The 22,480-nt window shown below is 42.6% G+C and overlaps 1 protein-coding gene across 1 annotated transcript in view; it reads left to right on the plus strand.

The window, feature by feature from the left end:
• The window catches only part of ILRUN (inflammation and lipid regulator with UBA-like and NBR1-like domains), a 34,654-nt gene extending 12,251 nt beyond the window's left edge, over nucleotides 1-22,403 (plus strand). Inside the window, exons 2-5 of the mRNA XM_064498329.1 lie at nucleotides 3,079-3,233; nucleotides 6,909-7,106; nucleotides 9,733-10,061; nucleotides 19,377-22,403. Coding sequence (XP_064354399.1) covers nucleotides 3,079-3,233; nucleotides 6,909-7,106; nucleotides 9,733-10,061; nucleotides 19,377-19,412 — 718 coding nt within the window. The 3' untranslated portion in view covers nucleotides 19,413-22,403. The remainder of the gene's footprint in view (nucleotides 1-3,078; nucleotides 3,234-6,908; nucleotides 7,107-9,732; nucleotides 10,062-19,376) is intronic.
• The last annotated feature ends 77 nt before the right edge of the window (nucleotides 22,404-22,480 follow it).

Consider the following 22,480-nt stretch of genomic DNA (forward strand, 5'->3'; position numbering starts at 1 on the left):
TAAACTCCCATGATGTAGAAGGATGGTGGTAGGATGCGTTTCATGCCAGCCGCGAGCACCTGCACATAACCAGGTTGCGAGCGGCTCGCGTAGCCATCCGAAAATGTTACTTGCTTTTCCAAAAGGTGCTGCTGCATTCAAACGAATACGTGGGGATTTGGGGGGAGCAGTGTCTCTTGGAAAGAGAGCTCAGAGGAAGCTCGCGGGGATACGCTGCCTTCGCTGCCGCTTGTGTAACCGGAGACCACGCGCTGGCGGCGTGAGCACGGGGCTCTCCTGCGGCAGCGCGGTGCCCCGCGGCCTCTCCCCGGCTGTCTCCGGGGCCTGTCTGTCGGAGGACCTGAACTTCGGATTTGCTTTGTCATCCTGACTCTGGCCCTCGCCGCTTTCAATTTCTCTTTAGTTTCTGGAAGCTTCCTCATAAATCTCTGGTGGGAAGGCCAAGCTGTGTCCAAACAAACAGCCCCCCCCCCCCCCCAGCCAAACCTGCTCGCTCACCGAAAGGGCGAGAGCATGGGGGAGGTTGTGATACTCGGTCCCAGACGGGGGGCAGATCGGTTTTTCAGCAGGTATTCTTCTTTAGTTAGTTTTTAACTAAATGCTGCCCTGGACCGGAGTTGTTTTCCAATGGCAAAGCAAGCAATGAAATATGACACAGGGAGGGGAAGAGAGTTGGCAGCGGGCCTATGTGCACAAATAGCCCACTACCTTTTGGAGCGTATTTACAGCCAAGCAAACAAAAAAAACCAGGGCAGGCTGCCTCACAAAGAGTTACAGTAGAAATCTTCCCCTTGCAACTCTAATGTTTTCTTTCTCCTTACTGTAAATAAAATGTTACTAGTGATCCCACAGTCATGACACAGGAGATGTGAAATGTTTGGAAATGGCTTTATGTAATGGTGAATTAGGAAGGGAAAGAGCAGGATTGCCGTCTTTTGTCACGGGATTGCTGTAAGAGAGGGAACACGTTTTAGTGAAAACTGAACCCTGGATCGCCGTGTTAACTGGTTGAGTGAACAGGAGTCTCCTGGCACGGCCCCATCGCGAGTTATGTAAATCTTGTGCCGTGTATAAGCAACAGGCGGTTGGTGACGTAAAACTGAGCATTTGTCTCTATTTATTGGCTAATGTGACACGCACCCTTCCTGTAGCATTTGACTGAGCTGGCTGTATTAAATATAGCCCTGACACTCCTAGAAAAATGCCTAGAGCTGAATAATGTCTTCTGGTCTGAAATTTATTGTTCTAAAGGTAAAAATCTTACGTGGTAGCTCTTGGGTTTCCTCTTAGGCGCAAAGCCCATTCCGTGCTAATGGCAAAAGGTCTCACGGTAAGTCGTAATTTGCTGAATTTGGCCGTCGCTCTGGCCATGTTGTGCAGAACATTCCTCCAGTAACTCCTAACGCATCGGATATGTTTGGGGAGACTTATCAGGATGTCAGTGACTCCCACAGTTAATGCAGCGTGATTATCTTCTGTCAGTGGTGATGGATTACTGAACTGATGCATCTGTTGAGGTCCTCTTCCTCCCAGCCTGGGTGGCTCTCAGATCTGCCTGCTGGTGCCATTACCCCTCCGACCTGAGCTCCAGTGTTACTAGTTCCTCTTTGGGTCTCCTGTGTTTTCTGCAAGGAGAAATCTGTGGTATTTCTCCAAGGCAGCTCTGTTTTTACACAGGATATGTCTGACTTTTTTTTTTTTTTTTTTTTTCCCCTTGAACACTGTAGGAATTGAACAGGAGGCAGTTGGTTTGCTCACCGTTCCAAGCCCCTTTCCAGCTGGCAAGCTATCCAAAAAGCCCTATGTTTGCTCTTTCTCAGGGTCATGCTGCAAATGTTTCTCTTGCTTCACCTTGGCTTTTTTGGCTTCAGCTTAGACACAGGACACTCCACCAAACAATACTAACCCTCGATAAATCCTCATACTCCTATAGTGCAGTTTCTGACTGGCCTTCTACATGGCTTTGTTTTAGTTCTTTGGGGTTTTTTTTTCTTCCCCATCTTGCTCAAAAAGGGAGCATAACTATTTGTAGTCAAGACTAAGAACCAGTTGTTATGCCCGTTGCTTCTGAGGAGATTTTATTCATCTCTCCTCTCGTGGCACCTACTCATAGCATGTAAATTTAGGGCCACAACCTCACGGACAGGCATAAACAGAGGAATTGCATGACTTGCCAAACACTTACCTAATAACTTAATAGCGTATCGTGGAACAGCAGCTAAGACTCATGAATCTGCTTCCTGTTTGACTGCTCCTCTTTTCAAATTAATCGTCATGAGTTTCAGCTACCCCACACCTCAGGAATCAATAGCATTTGTGGCTCTCTGAATAACTTGATATATCACAGGTTTCCACCATGGTTTGTCTTTATTCAATAATAACTTTTGTTTGAGATGGTTTATAAGTTTTTTTTTTTAAGCTGTGACTATCTAGAGCCGAGCAGGCACTTAATGGTTAATAAATAGTCATAGAGTACCCATGGCTCATGCATGACCATATGTTTCAAAAGCAGCAGAGCTTGTGTTCTTATCCATAGCTACTGATGCACCTTTGGCCTTGAGAGTTATCATGAGAGTGTTCTTTGTGTTTTGTTCATCCTGTGTTCCTCTGGACCTTTTGTACCAAAATAAAACAAAAAGATTCAGTTTACTTGAAGTTATCTTTAGGAAACAAGGCCTGTATGAAGAAACAGCTCTGTTGTTTACATACTGCTGCATAGCCATTCCCTCAATGTCTCTTGAACTTCTTGGCAAACTTCATAAGGAGCTAATGGAGTAGAAGCGTCAAAAACTGAATTACAAGATTTTCAATGAAAATAGGGAGCTGATTATGAAAGTGGTCCAAAATATTGTCCCTACCAAGTAAAAGGCTGGTTTGAGCTCAGTTATCTTGGAGGATTCACATGTGATAGAGACAAAAACTTTAGGAAGATGTGAGCAGCAGGTCTAATACAGTATGAATAATACTTTTGCTTACCTATTTAGGGCAAAATACATAAACCTGTACAAAGGACCTTGACCCACCTGTCCTTAAAGTTGTGTTTTTATTTATTTATTTATTTATTTATTTGCTTTCTAGGAATCTACAAGCCGCCATTGGAGCCTACTATGATTTTGAGAGCCCAAATATCAATGTACCCTCCATGTCCTTTGTTGAAGATGTCACCATAGGAGAGGGAGAGTCCATCCCTCCTGACACCCAGTTTACAAAAACATGGAGGATACAGAACACAGGTAAGTCTTTTAGACTTTAGCTAAACGCATGTCGTATGTATTAGGTGATAAGGATGGCACATGCAATGGAAGAGGTGCTGAGTTAAGGCAGGAGGTTTGTGTGCACTTTAAGCTGGCGTTGAGCAGCCTTGTTACTGAAAGAGGTAGGCTGCCAACCTATGCAGATTCCCCTTTTTGTGTCAGCACAAATGTTTTGTGTCTAGATGTGCAGCTTAGTTCTCTAATCTTGTTCCCCATGCTGTCACATTAACAAAAAATCTCGGAAGCTTCTTTAGCAAGAGACAGGTAAGGAGAAAATGCAATACAAGTCAACTTCTTATGGAAACTGTTGAATCTGAGACTAGATTAAGAATCCTTAGCTAGTCATGTTTCTGATCACTTGACACAAACAAATGGGATAATTTAAGTCAGCAGAGAGATCCCTTTTAATCTCAGAATCTTTTAGCTCACGAGCAGCCTGTATTATAACCACTCTTTGTCACACCATCTTTTCTGAACGTCCCCATCATTTGGTAGTTGTGCCCTCTGCAGAACTGTGTTCTTTGTGGCAGAGGCAGTGATGCAGTGATCTAACTGAGAAGAAGAGATGACTATGCAAGGGTAATGTGGCAGGTACCCTTTACTTTTAATACACTTAAAACAGAAGTGCTTGTTCATGTTTTGGGAGGATGCGAGGCTGGAGAGACCACATTCCAGTATGAGATAAGTCAAAACAGTGACTGGAATCCGGGAAGTGAGACTAGGCAAAATACATCCTCAGTATTTAATCTGTTGGGGTGTACTTAGAGGAAAAAAAAATAAGATCCGTGGATCCAAAGGGAAATACCTTGTCCTCAAGTGTTGCAATGACGGGATGTTGCATGAATATTTAACCTGTGTGTCTGAATTTAATTGACCTGCTGGCACTTCTGTAAAGAAGAATGATAGCATAACAAGGTTTAATATCATGAATCATCATGCGTAAACTGCAGTTGTGTTAATATTTTTACTTGTAAATAACTGCAGTGCTTGAGTACTGTACAGATTTATGCTAAACATCATAATATAACAAACACTAAAAAACTATAAGAATATTTGATCAGGACATCAGAGGTGAGAAGAAATGACTTCCTCTTCCCTTCCTCTCCCAATGTGAACCTTAATTTATAAAGACTATATTATAGAGAGAGGGTGTAATTATTTCTCTCTCCTTTTTCTATTTAGTTAATTCAGTAAAATGGAAAGATGGTGGGTATAGCTTACTCAAGCTCCAGTAATGTGCAGAATTGGCTGGCAGATATTTTAGAATTGTGCCTCAAATACAAGTCTTAAAAATGTAGCAAATTTGGCAGATCCTGTGTCTCTACAAGTAACATCCTACTTTGTGTGTTCTGATTACACCAGTTTTGCTCCTTTCAGTCTCCTTCCTCTCTTGTTCCTCTTGTCTTCTTTCCTTCATGCAAATCCAGCCTTAATTTAATATCCTAGTTTTAGCAATGTTTCATTGTTCTTGGAATGTTTGACCTCCTGAAAGCCATGGATCTTCTAAATTGAAGCAAAGGAGTTAATCTTGACTTAGAAGTTCCTGGCAAGGCCAAAATTTGTTTTGGCTTCTGTGTGGGTTAAAGCTCAACTTCTTAAGAAGTGTATCTGTAGTCTCACATGGGTGCTGGGGGCCAAATCTGGTTAAAACCATGCTGTTGAGGCATGTTTTAGTTAAATCCAAATTCGTATACAGTGTTATGACTGTGCAGCTTAGGTGGGACCATAATATTTTAAAACCATTTTAAGGTTTAATTGAGATATAATATCAAAGGACTACAGTATTTCCAGATAACATCTGCTTGTTAGGTAGATAACTGAAGTAAAGCCAAGGTTTTTAACAACTCTACAGAAACCCTTGATTAAATGACTTCAGTTCTAGAACATAAAATACCTGAGGCATGTGTCATTGAAACGTTTAGTGTCTGATGAATATGGCAAGCAGAGCTTTTGAGAGATTGTCAGTTTTAAGCGCGCAAGCAATAGGCTAGTTTCAATCAGGTTTTCGTATGTGTTATTAAAAACTAATACCCTGCTCTAATACCTTCCAGGACTCTGCTTGGCTTGTCTGCGAAAAGACCAGTTTGTATAGAACCATTGCTGAAAGAGCAGCAGGATTTAACAGACTTATTTCCTCTTCCCTCTCTACCCCCAGCTGCTGCTGGCTTTGCAGGACAGTTACTACAATTTATCATCTCCTGAGAGATGCATGTACTGAAATAGAATGACATAATCATCATTTCATTTTATGGGGCTTATCAGTTGCAGCACTCTAGGCACCTTGCAAGCCTAAAGCCATTAAAACCGATAAAAATCACATAAATAATTTAAACTAAACCATGTTGCTGGGCTGCCAACCCTTTCAGATGAGACTTCATACTCAACTCCCACACACTCTAGTGTGAGGTCAGTTAATCACTCAGCTTCTCTTTCAGAAACCTCCCTATCTCAGTACTGTTTCCAACTGTAGCGATATCCCCTGTGCCAAATATCCCATGTTGCTTATTCACATCATGCTCTCTCTGCTAGACTGTAAATTTCACACATCAGGACTTGACTAGAAAACCAATCCCTGCCATGTCTTCCCTGAAGTATCTCCTGGGATTAAATTATCAGGCAAGCTGTTGCAAAGGATGCTCTTTGAGGTAACCGTAGGTCAGATCAGCATCCACTGTCCCTGCCTCAGAACAGACTTCGAGTGGTTCCAAGCTTGGTGGTTCAGGCTTTCCTTAGCTGTTTCCACCAACCTTAAGCAAGCAGCAGTATTCCCAAAGTCCTCGGGCAGGCCTGTAACATCAGGGCATGTACAAAAGAAAATTCTGCTAACCTGTTTTTTCATGAATCTCTGAACTTTCCTTTTGTCTGTCCCAATACTTGTTATCTTTGCTGGAGACTGCTGTGTTTGCACCCAATAACTGTTTTCTATATGTCTTCAGATAGCCAGGTCACACTGTCAGTCCCAGTATCTGCAGTCTAAACATTGGTCTTCACAAATAAAGCTTATGTTCACCATTTCACCTTTGCGTAGGGCTAGGAGAAGGGTTGGTGCAAGAAGGGGAAATAAATCTATTTAGAAAATAGTACTAGCTCCTCAATTATAGTTCAAACTATTAGTGTCTCCTGAGACTGCCAACAGACTGAAAGAGGAGTGACTCCCTGGAAAAAATGTTTCCAGCACTTTATATTAATAGCACGTATTTTGAAGTTGCAAGGCTCAGGAGCTGTAGGGAGGCAAAAAGAAATGAGGAAAAACTAGGTCTGGACCTCATCTTTGTCTCTAGTGTTGCTAAAGCATAGGCGAATATCAGTTACATTGATTTTTTTTTTTTTTTTTTTTTTTGCAGTTGTTACCCAGTGTAACAGCTAGGACTTTGAGGATTTTCCTGTGTAAAGAAGAGCTAGAGATTATTTAAAGAGAAATATGAATTCTCATGCTGGTTGCGCAGTGGACCAGTTATGTCTTATCTGAGAAATGTATTCTTCCACGTCCATTGCTGGCTTCCACATCCGTTGCTGGTTACGTACAGCTTGATATTCCTTTGACTGTTCAACGGTTGCACAACTATTTTATTAAACATGTTTTATCCCTTCTCATACAGACAGAAAGCTTTTCCTGGTGTGCTGTCATTAATTCTTTCTTCTGCTTAATCCTAGGGACAGAGGCGTGGCCCCCAGGGGTTTGTCTGAAGTACGTTGGGGGAGACCAGTTTGGCCATGTAAACATGGTGATGGTCAGGTCCCTGGAGCCCCAGGAAATCGCAGACGTCAGCGTTCAGATGTGCAGCCCCAGCACAGCAGGAATGTATCAGGGACAGTGGCGCATGTGCACTGCCACAGGACTCTATTACGGAGGTGAGTGCTTCCCTTTCCGGCCCTTCAGGCTCCTCTTCGTAATGCTCCCATTGTAGGCAAAATAGATGCTGCCGTTGGCCCCTTGCAGACACTCTCCTGATGTCTAAATGATAATTTAGCTGTGCACTTTACTTGTGTGATTTATTGCAATGGCTGTTGACACATTACTATCCTCTGCGAAGATACAGCTGACTGTGAAGGTCCTTGGTTTCCGTGCTGTAAGCGCTGCTCTCTGGAAATCTGACGGCCAGTGCCCACTGCGTTTAAACCTGAAGGGCACAAAATGTGCATTCTGTGAGCTTTGACCAAGTGCAGAAGGCGGAAGTCTGCCAGCTCTGAGACTAAATATAGAAAATAAAATAGAGAAAACATTAAGTGAGCTTCTTTGTTTTCTTGGTCAGCACAGGTTTGTTTTCTAAACTCTGGAACAAACTGCAGATTGTACAAAGCTCTGGAGAATAAAGGGACTTGTACGGTTCTCCATGAGACTCTTACCCAGTCAGTCCTTGTCGGGATTCTTTCCGAGTTACCCAGTGCTGAACATGGTGAACTAAACACAGGCCTAAGAACTTCTCAAATGATGAAATCCCCATCTAAGAAGTTTGGTTAAGAAGTGGCCCAGGTTCTAATACTTTAACCTGGTGCATTTAGTGTAGAAAGTTTTTTATAACTGTTTAAAAATCACTGTATGATATTTTGTGTAATGCCTCAGCCTGAACCCACCAACATCTTCATTCGTTTGGAGTATTGCAGTCATTTTGAGCCAGCTTTAGCTTATACTGAGAACATCTTTGTGACTGTTTTGGCAGTTGGGAGTATCCTGAGTATATGGATTTGAATGAGAAATATTAATGCTCTGAGTCAAAAATAACTCTTTGCTCAGAAGTACGTGTTTCTTTGGCAGAACTGTAAGACTCTCCTGTGTTGCAAGTGGATGTAACTTGTCCCTGAAAGAAGAGCGTAAATTCCTCTACCCAGGTTGAAAGGCCAGTTCAACTAGCATTACCTGCCGTGGGCCTGTGCGCGTATAAAACTGGGGCTTTCACACACGACGGCAAAGAAGCAGTTTAGGATCAATATCCCCAAGTTACACATTTTGAAAGAAAACATCTACACGTTAAAATCTGTTTGGCGCCTGGGCTTGGCAGTAAAGATGCATCCCCCGCGACGTGGTCACCTCTCTGTCCCTGATTTCCCCGAGTTTAGCCCGGCAGCTGTGCAAGGGCTCGGCGAGGGGCTCGGGTTATTTCGGGTTTTAGCTTTTATTAGCGGTGGGGGGGGGGGGGGGGGGCGGGGGCGGGCGCGGCGCCGCGGGCGGGCGGCAGGGGGCGCCGCAGCGCTGCCTGGCGGTGCCGCCGGAGGCCCCGCGCTGCGCCGTGCGCTGGGGTCCGGCTGCTCCCCTGTGCGTTTTGGGAGCCTCCCGGGCGTTTCCGAAGGGGGTTACAGCGCTGGTGGGATTTTGGGGGTCCTTAACCGTTGCTATTTTTGTAAAGTAAAATCCCCCTGTCTTTAATTGCCTCGTAAAACGCAAAATTAATGAAGCCAGCCTTATTAAACCCGAGGAGCGAGTGGAAGGCGGACTTCTGCAAATTAAAGCTGCTCCAGTAGCGATGGTGGTAAAAGCAAACAGCAAAAGAACCTGCTGTCTCCTTCCCCCAGGCCAGCAGTGGCAGCACAAAGCAGCCCCTTGTAAGTTAATGTTAACTGCAGAAAAACTGGAAACTGAATTACATGTGACATGAGGTGCGGTTATTGGATCTGCTGAGATGAAATAAGGTATTGCTGTTGTTCTTTTGAATTCTTCCTCTGCACGCAGCAAAACAAAACTCAAGCACATTTAATGGAGGGGAAAAAAAGCAATAAAACTGAATTTGGGTACATATCAACCAATTTATTTATGTAAATAAGCCACACTGTTTGCATGAGGTGTAAATGAAATGGTAAGTAGAATAATAATCTTATTTATGTACAGGGGATAGATATGCATGAGGTAAGAGCTGTCAATATTTTGAACTGTTCATATAGTTGTTATTCTATTCAGTAGGTTGAGAATTCATATAATGATATCCCAAAGGTAGCTTGTCCACCTAATGTGAGTGTTCTGGAACTGGAATAGAAATATTTTAATTGTCATAGACCTAACTGCCTTCTAAGTGACCCTTTTGAAAGGTTTGGCTACTAAAAGAACAACAAAACTAAACAAAAAAACCCTGGCTTTTACCATCAGAGCAGAAGATTGGGAGCGGTATCTCTGGGGCTCTCATTTCAGTCTTGCTTTGTGGCCTTGGATAAAGTCACTTTAAAAAGTTTTCTTTTGCAGTGCCTGCCACTGGCAGTCTGAAGTATGGAGTTTCACAGTGTCATGCTGATTTGTTGTTTTTGGTTTTAGTTAGTTTCTGTAAGTTCAGTAGGAGTAAAACTTGCTTGGTTTCTGGAGGCATTAGACTTGATGAGTGTTTAGCCAATATTTCTAATGCTTTATAAAATGTGTTATGAACAATGTTTTTTCTTTTTTTCTCTTTTTTCCTGCCATCGTAAAGGATGGGATCTCTGTTCTGTTTTCTTTCCCTCCCCTTCTCCATAAGCTCTCCCTAATGATGACCTGAATGTCTTTCCCTTTTCATAGATGTCATCTGGGTGATCCTCAGCGTGGAGGTTGGAGGACTTCTAGGAGTAACACAGCAGCTGTCATCCTTTGAAACAGAGTTCAACACACAACCGCATCGCAAGGTAGAAGGAAACTTTAACCCATTCGCCTCTCCACAGAAGAACAGGCAACCAGATGAAAACAACCTAAAAGACCCTGGGGGTTCCGAGCTAGGCACAATCAGCAAAAACACATGGGGGCCTGCTCCTGACCAAATTGAACAAGATCAGAATGGACTGTCACAAAACTCTGTAAATCTCTCCCCCAGCAGTCACTCGAACAACTTGTCGGTAGTGACATACAGTAAGGTAGGTGCCCTGGGAGAACAGGAGAATGGGTAGGTGATGAGACTGTGATGTATGTGTAATAGTTCTTCGTTACAAACTGCAAAGCCCTTCCCTTCTGCTTCTGCCAGACCTGCTAAGGAAGGTTTTGAATTTGACTGTCTGACTCTGCCAACTCCTCATGTTACGTTAAAATACCTTTGCCTCTGATAGACTCTACCAGATCCACCTTTTTGTTTTTGCTTCAAATCCTTCTTAAAGTTTATATAATCTTGTCTGGGTGCTGTAACTATTAGTGGCTGGAGCCTACTCCAGTTACGTGTGCAAATAAGTCAAAATATCTCTCTATCTGTGCTCCTGAGTTTTACATAAGAAAATGCTAAAAAAAAAAAAAAAAAAAAAAAAAAAAAAAGACCATACCCCCAAAACCTGAGATGAATCAGATTATTTCTTTTTAACTGGTCTGGGGAGACTACAGAGCTCAACATTTTGATCCCAGAATCTATCTGTCAGGAATAGTCAATCAAAGGATTATTCCTGCCTGTGTCCTTGTCTTGTTTATAATTGTAGGTGACTTTTAAATTATCCTTACTTTAAATCTCTCTCAAAAAGCTTGCTTGATGGATGCTATATGAGTCTGAGTGATATTTTGACTGTTTTTATTTGCTTGTGTGTGAAAATTGAATTGCAGGATTATTTACAATTCAGAATCCACCTGTTAATGCAACCAGTATGTGTAGGTGTGTACTGTCTTATGTCAAAATAGTTTGATTTTAAAATCCTTTAAAAACGCTTTACTGTACTTTAAGCAGGCTGTGTAGGACAATAACACTTGGTTGCTGAATGACTTAATAAAGCCCTAATATTAGTTCACCTACAGCACTATAGTTCCTAACTGGATGAACTGCCTGTCCTAAATCAATGGATCATATTTTAGTGTCCTACTTTGCACCAGGGCTATGCATTTTTTTTACTGATGGCATGCGTGGGAATGACTGTTTGGCAGACTACCAATCACCCTTTTCGTGTTTTGCACTTCAAACATCAACTTTTGTAAGCTGTATTGGCTCCTGCTTCAAGATTCTCAGTTACTGAAGATCGGATGAATGGCTTAGGAAATTGGTAGAAATAAAGCCTTTCACCTATCAAGTACAATCTAAATCAGCAGTGACGGAAAGTCACTGCCACTTAACAGTTGCTTGTGGATAGCATTGCACACTTTCATCGCAGTGATCTCTGCAGAGACCGTTGTCTGGCCTGGCAGAGGCAGTGTGTATACTGATGCAGCTTCTCTACATTAAAAGATTATATCAATCAGGTGCTTCACGTGGGGAATGCTGCTGTGCTGTTGTCTGTCGTACACATCCCAGCGAAGATTGGTGACAGCTCTATTTGTGCATCAGTCAGTGAAAAAAGTTGAAGTAAAAATCAGATAGCTTTGGTGAGACAGTGGACTAACTAGCCTTTCATTGCTAAAATACAGCCTTTCATAGCTAAAATACTAGGTTTAATTTAGGTGGGAATACTCAATCCCAGTGTGGATGGTAAGCTTTAGGCTGGGCTTGGCTTTTTTTCACTTGCTTGTTTACTGTGGGTGCAGAACTTGGCAATTGCTTCGTAGCTGATTTGCACTTGCAGGTGGATGGGTGTGGAGCTGCTAATATATGCACTTCCAAAAAAAGGTCCTGCGCAAAAATTCTGGATGTGGGGTTTTGGCAGTAACGTGGCCTTCAGTTTTCACTAGGTCTCTTTCCATGTAGTAAATTCCCTTACCCTTCCTAGTGAAATGAGTGCTGTGTGTACTAAAAGGTCAAGTGTATCAACAGACTGGCTGAGGAGGGTTAGAATACTATGTTTTTTCAAGGAACATAGGTGTAAGAAACCTGTACATGTTGGAGATGCAGAGGGCATAGCAAACGTCAGCTCTACTGTAGAGAAGAAAAGCTGAAAGGAGATTGTAGCACTAACAGAGATGATAATTTCACTAAATTTATGTAAGCTGGTCTAGCTAATAACCCAAAGCTCTTGATCACTACTTTTATGTTGTGAGTCATTGTAATCTAGCCTGAGATGTAGGATAGATGACCTTTCTCTTGCTTCTTGTTCCTTTTTGTATTTACAGAATGTTTTGGGGTGGTTTTGAGGTAGACTTTCTGAGACAAAAGCAGAAATTTTGTTCCCTTCTTGCTTTAGAAGAGATAACTTGATAGCCCTTTTTGGAGAGGAGATGAAGTTGGTAGAGGTTTGTTCATTTATTGAGGTTTCTGTCTCTACCACTATGTTTCGATTTGTGACAAAATAAAACCAGTTCATTTTTTGCTTTGGGGGACATTATTAAGGTAGCTCTGAAGGTCGGGGTGCCTTGCCTGGTCCATCCAGGGCAGGAGGAATTCTGCCGCTTACCTGATACTCACATTGATGCAATATTTGCGGCTGGTTTGTGTGGAGTAAACAAGTTCAAGTAAGTTTGATCTCCTAAACGCTTGGTCTCATTTAAAATTGCCAGGTGAATATGCTCACCTTCCATGGCTTAGATCTGGCACTGTTGCATGCCTTCTTCCTGCAAGCTGAAAATCTTTCTGGAAAATAAATGTTTGTTTTTGCTTTTTTTTTTCCCCTACAAGGGGAAAATGGGTAACCAATATCCCAGATGGGTCTCTCTCTTAGATTAACCAGAGAAGAAGGGCTTATTGGGGGTGACTTCAGAAGTACTAAACCACCTGAGCAGCAGATGGTGTTCAGGTACCTGTTGGTAAAAGCTGTATCTTACCATCTGCTTAAGCAGTTCTGTCTCCTCCACTTCCCCAGGGACTGGATCTGTACCCTGCTGCTTAAGGCTGAAAGGAAACTATTGCTTTAGAGCTGTTGCCTTATGACTGAATACTGATGTGGAAGACTGTATTTCAAATTCTAGGAGCAGATAGAGTACTGTGGGCTGGTTATGTAGTTGCACATTAGGATACCTGGATTTTGTTTCCTTTGGGCAGAACCCTTGGTGCTTGCGTCTGTTTTCCCGTACCCAGAGAAGGGGGTGAATACCTAGTCACGTTTAACCAAGCGTTTGGTGAGGTACAGCAAAGGGCAATGGGTAAGGCTTAGTTAAGATGTTCAGAAGGGCCTACATCCCATATTTAAAAGTAATATAAGCCCTTAAATGTTTCTCAGATCATCACTGGGGCTTCCTCTCTGCCAAGAGATCTTGGAGAAGCCTGACCATGCAGTTGCATGAGACCATGAAGTCTTGGAGACAAAATTCGTAGTTTCTGGCATCTTAAGAGCTGGTGGTAAATTGCAGCTGTAAAACACGCTAGAAGTTGCCAAACCTTGTCTGTGTTAGTTCTCCCTCTGGTACAACTGAGCAGGTGTGACTTGTCCTCTAAAATTCCCCAGTGGAGTCAGGATTTCTGTGACACCGACTTGCCATCTGCTGCTGAATTAGACAAGTATATTAATGTTTCGCATGCGAAACATTCAGAATGCTTTTCTACAGAAGCATAGAGAACGTGATGTGGATGCTGTGCTCAGTGAAATAAACTTTAAAAAAAAAAAGAAAAGAAAAACCAACACTGAATTCGCTATAAAGAGATAAGATTAAACCTGTGACACAGTCAAAACAAGTTGAATGTGACCTTTATTCCTGCTACAGTATGTGGCTTCCCTGGGTCCACCCGGCTTACCTTACCAATAAAGCTCTGGAGGACTGTAGATCAGGGTCTGTGTTCAAGGCATCATTTTAAGCATGTTATTATCATACTCATTCCCAGTAGTGTTTTTGCATGTTCTTAGAATTAAGCGTGTACTTAAGTGCAGGATAGTGCTTATCTCAGGACAGGGATGAGCTGTGTTACAGTCAGATATACCCATGCATGGGTATTTTGTTCTCCTATTTGGCAATCACTTTCTCTCTGTATTCTCAGGAGAGATGTGGCTAATATAGCTTCCTTCTATTTACTCGCTCCTGTCTCATAGCAACGTTGTTGAGGTCACTGCTGCTCTCTTGTGACTGTCTTTTACATTAAAAGCACAAGGTGCAGTCCTATGGTGCCTGGGGAATTAGAGTTAAATTTCTTAACTAAGAAAAGAAACCTACAGGTTTAAATGCCTCTAGGAAGAGCTGAAGTAGATTGCTGTATACAGACATCCAGAGTGTACTTGTCATTTGCATTAAAAGAAACTATCTAAATCTGTTGGTAAATTTAGTTGCCCACCCATCTGCATTGAGGAGCTGCTGCTTTCTGTCAAATGTAGAAAGCTGCACGTGGAAGCTCTGATTCTGCAAGGATTTACCCATACAAAATAATAGTGTAGTCACTGCCGTAATAAAGGACATGCTACAATTTGGCAGATATTAACCAGTTCTGTGCATTGCCCATGCTACTCTTAAAAGCCCTATGAAATATAAGCATATTTGGAGTTCACAAAGTTAAATTCTTAACGTTTTTTTCCTGCTACATTTATGCTCCCCATTTTATTTCATTCTGTGTGCAACTGAATTCTGATCCATGCTACTTGGCAGTTTCCTTTAAGGGAAAACCAAAAATCCCTCCATCTTTAAAGGCTTTAACTGGCCTCCTCTCTCTCATCTGAGTTTAAAAGTTGCTGCTGCTCTGAGATGCGTGCTTCTTCCAAAGGAGGGCACTCCAGTTTGTAGATTTTTGGAGTACCTCTGCAGAGTTGAGACAGTTTTTTTTCTGCTGGTTACTGTTTGGGTACCGAATCATTTTTGGGTAAGGACGATGCCTCAGAAATATGACTTTAATTATTATTTTTTCCCCTTAGCTTTCATTTAGAAGAGACTCCCCCATCCCTGTATCTGGGCTTTAAACTGGGCTCGTTACCACATGGTTAAACTCATTTAGAACAAAGTGGGAGAAAGTCAGGACTCAAAACTACCATAGCTGCTCTTTGACAGCCGCACTGCTGCGTAGTGTCTGCAGGCTAAACTGATGTTGCATGAGCAGGTCTGCTTTTTTGGTGAAAGACTAATGTGTTTGGATGCTGCATGTTAGCTCATCCATGAAAACCGATAGTCCACGTGCTCTTGGACTGTGGGAAATGTGAGATAATGTGATTTTAGCTTAACTTTGCTCCATTGTAGGCCAGCAGTTTCCCTATTCTTTTATCTCTGCAGACTGAAAGCACGCGGTTGATTAAGTTACAACAGCTAAGTTGTTGCATGGTAACTTAACCGTGTACCTGAACCCTCATGTACCTAATCAGTTCATGCATCTGAACCAGCTGCAAGAGTGGCTGCACTGTGAGAAGGTTCTTAACTTTCTGGTGGTCTTAATTGCCACACCATGTTTGCACAGCATGCATGGAATTAAAAAAAAAAAAATGTTAAATACTTTGTTCTTCTGTTTGTGTTCAGTTTACATAAAAATTAGTCAAGAGACTGCTGCGTAGTTTGGAGAAGCGCTGGCTAGGAATGGCCCAGGAGGTGGTGAGGAAGCGGGGACTTGTAGTGTTGTCTGATGCTACTGTCAGTGTGTGCTGGGAGACTCCTGTATCGCTTTGCAGCTGTGCATCAAAAACTCCTGTCTCTGGAAGTGTACCTTTTATTGATCGGCTCAGCCACAAAGGTGAAATAAAGATAGCTATTTGAAAGCCTGTGTTGTGATGGTTTATAAAAGGTTAACTTAATCTTGGTTTTATTTCAACATTAACTAAAAATGGTCTACTTTATAACCATTCAGTTAAGAAAGCAGATGGGACGCTTCTGTTTGTTCTTCAAATCGTATTCGGGTGGCATAGTGAATGTGCATACAGTGTTTTTGCTGTGCTTGTTGTGCCTTCCTTCTGACACAGGTGCCTGCATTTAATGCGTGGAAAGAGCTCGGCATTTACAGAGGCCTTTAACTTTCCAAAAGCTCTCGATTTCCTTTTAGACACTGAAGTCAAACGGTTATTTATATCAATAATTCTCATGTCGACTCTTCTCTCGAAAAACATGATCCTCTGTTCTCATGTATTTATCTGTCTGAATAGCCAGTGTGTTTTCAGTAGCAAGTTAGCAATTACTGCTATGGAAGATAATGGAAGAACTAAAAGTAAATTTGCAAAGCTGCAGCTGAGCTTTTCATAAAAACAGTGATCTCGCTTTGAGAATAGAAGGGAATTTGCCAAAAATAGTGTGATTCTTCAGCTGAAATAATTCAGAAAAACTGCAGTTGTATGCAAGTTTTTTCGTGTTTGTGATGTAAAATGTTGCATACAAGGGACTATTACTTTTGAAGATGTCTCATCGCGGAGATTGTTACTGCTGCAGCACAAATAGCAGAAGTTGTCAGATATCGAGACGCTATTACACTGTGCACATTGAATACGTGTCACAAACAATTGCTGCTGCAAAGAGCTTGCAGTCTTAACTGGATCAGGTGAATAAGAGGAAGAAAAAAGAAAGTATCCTCACTTACAGAGGAGGATAAGAGTTTCTTGCTCTGGGATGTCACAGGAAGGATGTCAATACAAGCACCTGACGTGAAATGTCCTAGACTGCAATCCGGTTCTGAAAACATGTATTGTCACTTATTCCTATCCATGTCCTGGTTACTTAACCAAAAAAATCAAAAGCTTAATGAGCAGGTTATAGGATGCAGAATTTCGATTGTTTTCACCAGAATATTTTTTGGAGGAAATATCCGTAAAAATGTGAAATGCTATGCTTCCTGACACAATGTCAGGTTAAAACAAATTTTTTCCCCTGCGCAGGAGATCTGTGTCTTTATAGGGAGGTTAAGTCTGATGTAAAACCAAATCTGCACTTGATCTTAAAGAGCGGAAATGAATTTTAAAAAATTTCTTAAGTTCTTATGTACAGTAATAAATCTCCTGGGTAAATGAGATGCAAAGAAGAGTTCTTCTTGTCCAGAGCTGCATATGGTAATCCCGAGACCAAAGACTCAAGGCTTCTTTTTAGGGAAATTCATTGCATCCAAAGAAACTACCTTCAGTTGGATCTCAAGTTTGTTCTTGGAATTGATCAAGTAGTCAGAAAAGTTCACCTGGAGATGCCAGGCTGTTTAGTGCTATGTAGCACGGGGTACAAAACTGTATATACTTAGTAATCTGACACTAAAGGTGAGCTAAATTCTGTTTTTAATTAACATAGTATTAGCATAGTTGGGAAGCTTTAAATTAGATACTGCAGAAAACAGTATCTGCAGACCCGGAGGAAGGTTTTCACTGAAAACAAGGTTAAATAGCCATTTCGCAGGGTTTCTCTGTGCGTATGACAGCATGGGCTGATGAACTGTCCTCCTGCCTGCCTTGCCTCAGTGCACAGTCCGGAGTCCTGGGCTTATTAACCGTGGCAACTTTTAATGTCGTGAGGCAATGCAGGTGTCGTGGGGCTGGTGGCCTGCGCACATGACCTCGGCTGCAAGGCGCTGGCCGTGCTGTGCGGCGCGCAGCCCCCGGCAGAGGGAGCAGGCAGCTGCGAGCCGCTGCTGTTGCAACCCCTCGCGTAGGGCTGTGGTGCTTGCTGGGCACGCCTGCAAGCAGGGTCATTTAATTGCAGTATCTGCGATTAAAAGATGGGGTGAATTTTGGCAAAGGTCTGTGCAGGTAATGGGCAACAAATCCTGTTTTTTCCCGTGTAGAGCAATGGTAGGTACGAATAGCTTAACCCCCTTGAAATGAGGCTGCTTAGTATCTTGTTCCTAACCTTGTTTTCCAATGTTGTTTTCCATGTGTGTCCTGTGATTTTTTGTTGATGTTGCTCGCCTATGTGCATTATTTAAACACACCGTTTCTCTTCTGCTCTTCCCATTTCTGTGACTGTTTCTCAGAAACGTTCCCTCCCTGGTGGGAAGTACTGCTTTCTGAGCTGAGCTCTGCTTCTGGCATCTGCTGGGTGCTGATCTTCTGAAATGCTTGCTCTCACAAACTGGCAGTGCAGCATATTCCTAGAGCAGAAGCATTGGGGTTTTTTTTCTCCCATCACTTGCACAGATTTCTGTCTGCAAACAGCAATTTCTAAGCTTCCAAACTTTTTCCTATTTTGCGCTCTGTTCACAAGATGTCCTGTTATACTGTCTGTTAATCCACGTCCCGTGCTGAAATTTTGAGAGCTTCTGGGAGTGCTTCGTTTTACAGTTGTCGTGTACCGTGTCATGCGATAAATCCTAGGGGAAGACGCTTTTCCTCACTGGCTGCAGCTCTTGAACTTGGGGTTTTGCAGTTGGACTTAAACTAACACAGTTGTGTTTTTTTTGTATGAGTCATATGAAGGACTCATTGCTTCATGGCTGTGTGGCTCATGCAGCCAGGCTGTTATGGGGTTACAGGAAAACATGCCGGAAACAATGTTTCCTTTGATGGGTGGCTTATTGTCCCCTTGGAGGTGAAATGGTGAAAAGTGAAGTCAGCACTTCACTTGAGGACACAGAGTGGCTTTGTGTTAATTGTGCTCTCGTCGTCTTACGTCTTACTCAGCAGCACCGTAGACAGAAGCCAGACCGCATAAAAAAGCAGTTGCCTAATTGTCTTCCAGCGTTGATAATGAAATATAACGAGCTTTTCTCTCTCGTCTCACTTCTGACCTGAGCATGTATCTGGATCTGACAGGATTTTGGTGTCTATCTTCATCTGTTATGTCAAACTTTGTATCTCTGTGACTTAGATCTCTTGCCTTCCTGTTGGTCTCTTTCTTTCGCTCCCTGGTGAAATAACTTGATGGGTCATTTGAACGTAAGAACTTGCAGAAAAGAGTTCCTGTTGATTTGAGACCTGTTACTAGATCTGGCATTTAGGTCCCTCACCTGAGAATGTAAAGAAGGGAAAATGGATTGTGTAGTAAGTATTTTAATTTTTTGATTAAATGTTGTGGTTGGTTTTTGCTAGAAGAAAGTGTATATCCTTGCCTTGAGAAGGTGGCAGGTGGGAACATGGATTTCAAAACGCTCTTCTTTAAAATACTCTTCCACTGCTTACAACCTTTCACTTAACTGCTTGCTGCATAGTATAGACTGGTGAAACTACACCTGCTTGGCCTTGCAAATACTGTAGCATCTGTAGGGGATTGCTACTCTGATGTAGAAAACCTCCCAAGCTGCCCTGTGGCCCAGAGACACCTGAGAAACACTTTGCCTGGCTGTTGTCTGGTCTAAATGACAGCTGGAAGAGGTAAGTGGCTCTCTGAGGAGACCAACAGCAAGCACTGAACCCTGTGTCTCAAGAGTTTCATATGGCTGGACAACAGAGGTCACTCCTGTGGTGGGTAAAGGGTTGCATTTGATTTAGAAGTGCTGGGATGGGACGGTCAGTATTTATGGGCATACACTAATCAGTTTTGTTTCTTGCCTATTGAAATTGATTATGTCTCCAACTTTCTTTCAGGGTTTCCACGGTCCTTATCCCTTCGGACAGTCTTAAAACACAAAAACAAAAAACGGGTATCGACAAGAGGAGAATTTAACAAAGAACTGACTTATGGGGGAAGGGAGGGGGATTCATGTGGCAAACAGACACAACGTGGAGCCCCCTTCTCTGCCTCCGTATCCTGGATAAAGAAGAAAGCAAAACAAAAACCCAGTAACTTAAGACTAGCTGTTTCCAGAGGAAAATACAAAATCTAAGTATGCATGTGTGAATGCTGAATTTCAGGAGTGTTGTTTAATGCTATGAGAAAGAAAATACACCAACACCATGGGTTTGTTTTTTTTTTTTTTTTTTTAGAAGTCATTCTCACACGTAATTAGGTAGCTTAAGTTTAAAAAGATTAAAATGAAAAAGCCATCTTTGGGGAAAAAAAATTTGCCTACAGAGCGGTTGTAGTTTGAGCAAATGTTTAATTTTTGTTTGTTTCCTGTTCATATTTTTTTAATTAAGGGACAGCGTGCATTTTTATGGAACTGTCATGTTTTGCTTGCTACCGAATGGGAATTTGCTTAGCATCTTCTGGGGTTTGTGCAGTGACTTATTTTTGTTGGACATTTTTAATGAGAGAGTGGGTCTTCACCCAGCTCTGCGTTTTAATAGCACCTGCTGGTTTTAGTTACCAACTTTTTAATCTTTTCTTAATTCTTCTATTTTTTCCTTTTGGTTTGGGTGTTGCTGTTAGTTGTCCTGCATGTCACTGGAAATGGTGCTGAAACAAGGTCTCAGTATCACAGCTGGAAACTCTGGGACTAGGTTAAGACAACATGGAGGGCTCATTTCCCTTCCCCGTGTACATGAAGTACTCGTTAAGAAGAAAGAGATTTATCAAAGTTCCAGAGCTGTCCTATGTGGTTAGAATTTTTAAGTACCTTTTTGTTAACTCTTGACGTACAGTAGCTGTGCCTAGAACAACCAAGCAAGCGTATCAGTCTCGTGCCAAGAGGAAACTATCTTTCCGTAGGCATAATTCACTTGACAGTAGTTGTAAAGCTTTACAGAAGTCATGTCCTTTTAGTTTGAATCTTCTATCGCTGTCTCTCTCTTATGCAGAATAAGTTTCAATTCATTTCTCCTGTGATAAAGTATTAGCTTAGCAAGCAGAGGCTAATTTGTTGCATTTTTGAATGTAGAGCAAGAGTTAGTATCATCAGCTGGATTCTGTATTGCCTTGTATTCATTCGCCTTTATCTTACTGGCTTGTAGCTTTTTTGAGGCTTTCACCTTCTAAATGGGCTCTCCAGGGCTTGTTTTCAGAGGAGGAATTGTTCCTCAGACAGGTTGCTCTGCTCTTCCTCCAGTGTGTGTCCATGGAGTTATGGATTAGGAAGTCCTATGTGAGGAGAAGAACAGCCTTGAGTCCTACGATGGGTTTCTAAAGCACTGTGTCACCACAGACCGTGCTGAAGGGGAGCAAGGTGAGGGGGCACTGTCTCTTTCAGAAACTTGAACAAGGCCAGAACAGCCATCTGCCAAAGATACAATAATATGCAAAGCCCCTGCTACCTTCTTCCGAATCTTTCCAGCGCGGTCTCCTTGCTCCTTTTTGAGAGCAGAGCGTGGGCCTGCTGCGTGGTGCGTGGCGTCAGGCTGATTATTCCTGACTGGTTTTTTCTTGGTTGCTTTTGAATGGGGGATTCATTTTCACTGCAGCTGCTGAGGACTCTTATCTTTTTAGTGCATACAGATGGATCTTTTAAAGAGGACAGTGGGAGTTCCTTTTATCTAACAGAGGGAAAAATTGGACCTTTGGGAAAACACTAAGACGACGTAGCTCCAAGCAGACTAAGTGCTTGCTGTTAGTTCCATGGAAACAGCTGATAGATTCTGTTTGTGTTTCAGAGGTTTGGTTGCTAAAGGTCACCATGTTATCTGAAGTCTGCCTTCAAAAATTTTTGCAGGGAGAAACAAGTATAACGTAAGAAGTTATCTACCTGAAAGAGAAATTTGGACTGCTCACCATTTGCACGTGTGGTTTGGCAAGGAGACCTGTGTCTACCATGGCAGTTTGCTAGAACTGGGTGAGCTGGTACAGATGCAGACTGAACTGCCCTGAAATGTAAATGTGGAAGGTGGTGCTGCACTGGTTAGTGCAGCTGTAGCGCTTGGTTCTTGTCCTATAAAAAATCTTTTTGCCCTGGGTAAGTTGTCTTCTCTCAGTAGCTGAATCTAGGGAATGATTTGCATCGCTATAGCATAGCATGGGCAAGTGGATTCATTCTCCACTCCCTCCTTTTTGAGCAGCTGGCTACTGTGACAAGCTTTAAAGGCATGAAAACATACCTGACCATCACACCTCTTATAATACTGCCACTTCCCTTCTGAAAGCATTTAAAACACTGGAGACTGCTGTTTGTCCAAGTGACAAGGTGATTCCTTACCTTTGTTAGCTACTTTTAGCAGCTGTGTGAGGAAGGGGGTGGGGGATAAGTTCTGGGTCTGCATACTGTATGTGGTGCTGCGACTGTTGCCTTGTGCCAGCTGAGGCAGCTGGGAGACCCTTGAACTCGGATACCCCCACTCTAGCTTTTTTCTGCTCCCAGGCATGGATGCTCCTCCCTTATATAGCGGCTGCACACTTGTGTTCCTGTGCTTCTGCTGCTAAGGCTGAATTCCTTTTCTTGAAAGAAGCTTGCATGCACCCCAGGTCGTCGTGTGCTTTCCCACTCAGAAGGCGTACTTGTTCTGCACAGATTTGAATTCGCTCTCCTCTTAAGTGTTTTCAGTCTGTGGTGTCCTCGTGACAAGGGTCACTTATTCCGAGGTGTGAAGAAAGGCAGGGCCACATCTGAGTTGCTGCTGGAGTCTGCAGCCTCTTGCTACTCACATTACGGCTGTTCCCCAGGTAGCTGAGGGCAAGCACTCTTGTCTGTGGGAATGATTGCCCCGCAGATGATTGCAAAGTGCTCTAAATGCTTTGAGGGTTAGGGTTATAACCCCTGCTGTGACAGTAGAAGAATGTTTAAATTAGTGGTTATCCTACCTCTCTGGGTTTTTCCTCTAGTAAAAGCTGTTTCACAGAGGCCAAAGGTGGTTTTGTCTCTTCTGGTTTCTTGGAGCTTAGT

Source organism: Dromaius novaehollandiae, chromosome 27 (genome assembly GCF_036370855.1).
Source record: "Dromaius novaehollandiae isolate bDroNov1 chromosome 27, bDroNov1.hap1, whole genome shotgun sequence".
Classification (NCBI taxonomy): domain Eukaryota; kingdom Metazoa; phylum Chordata; class Aves; order Casuariiformes; family Dromaiidae; genus Dromaius; species Dromaius novaehollandiae.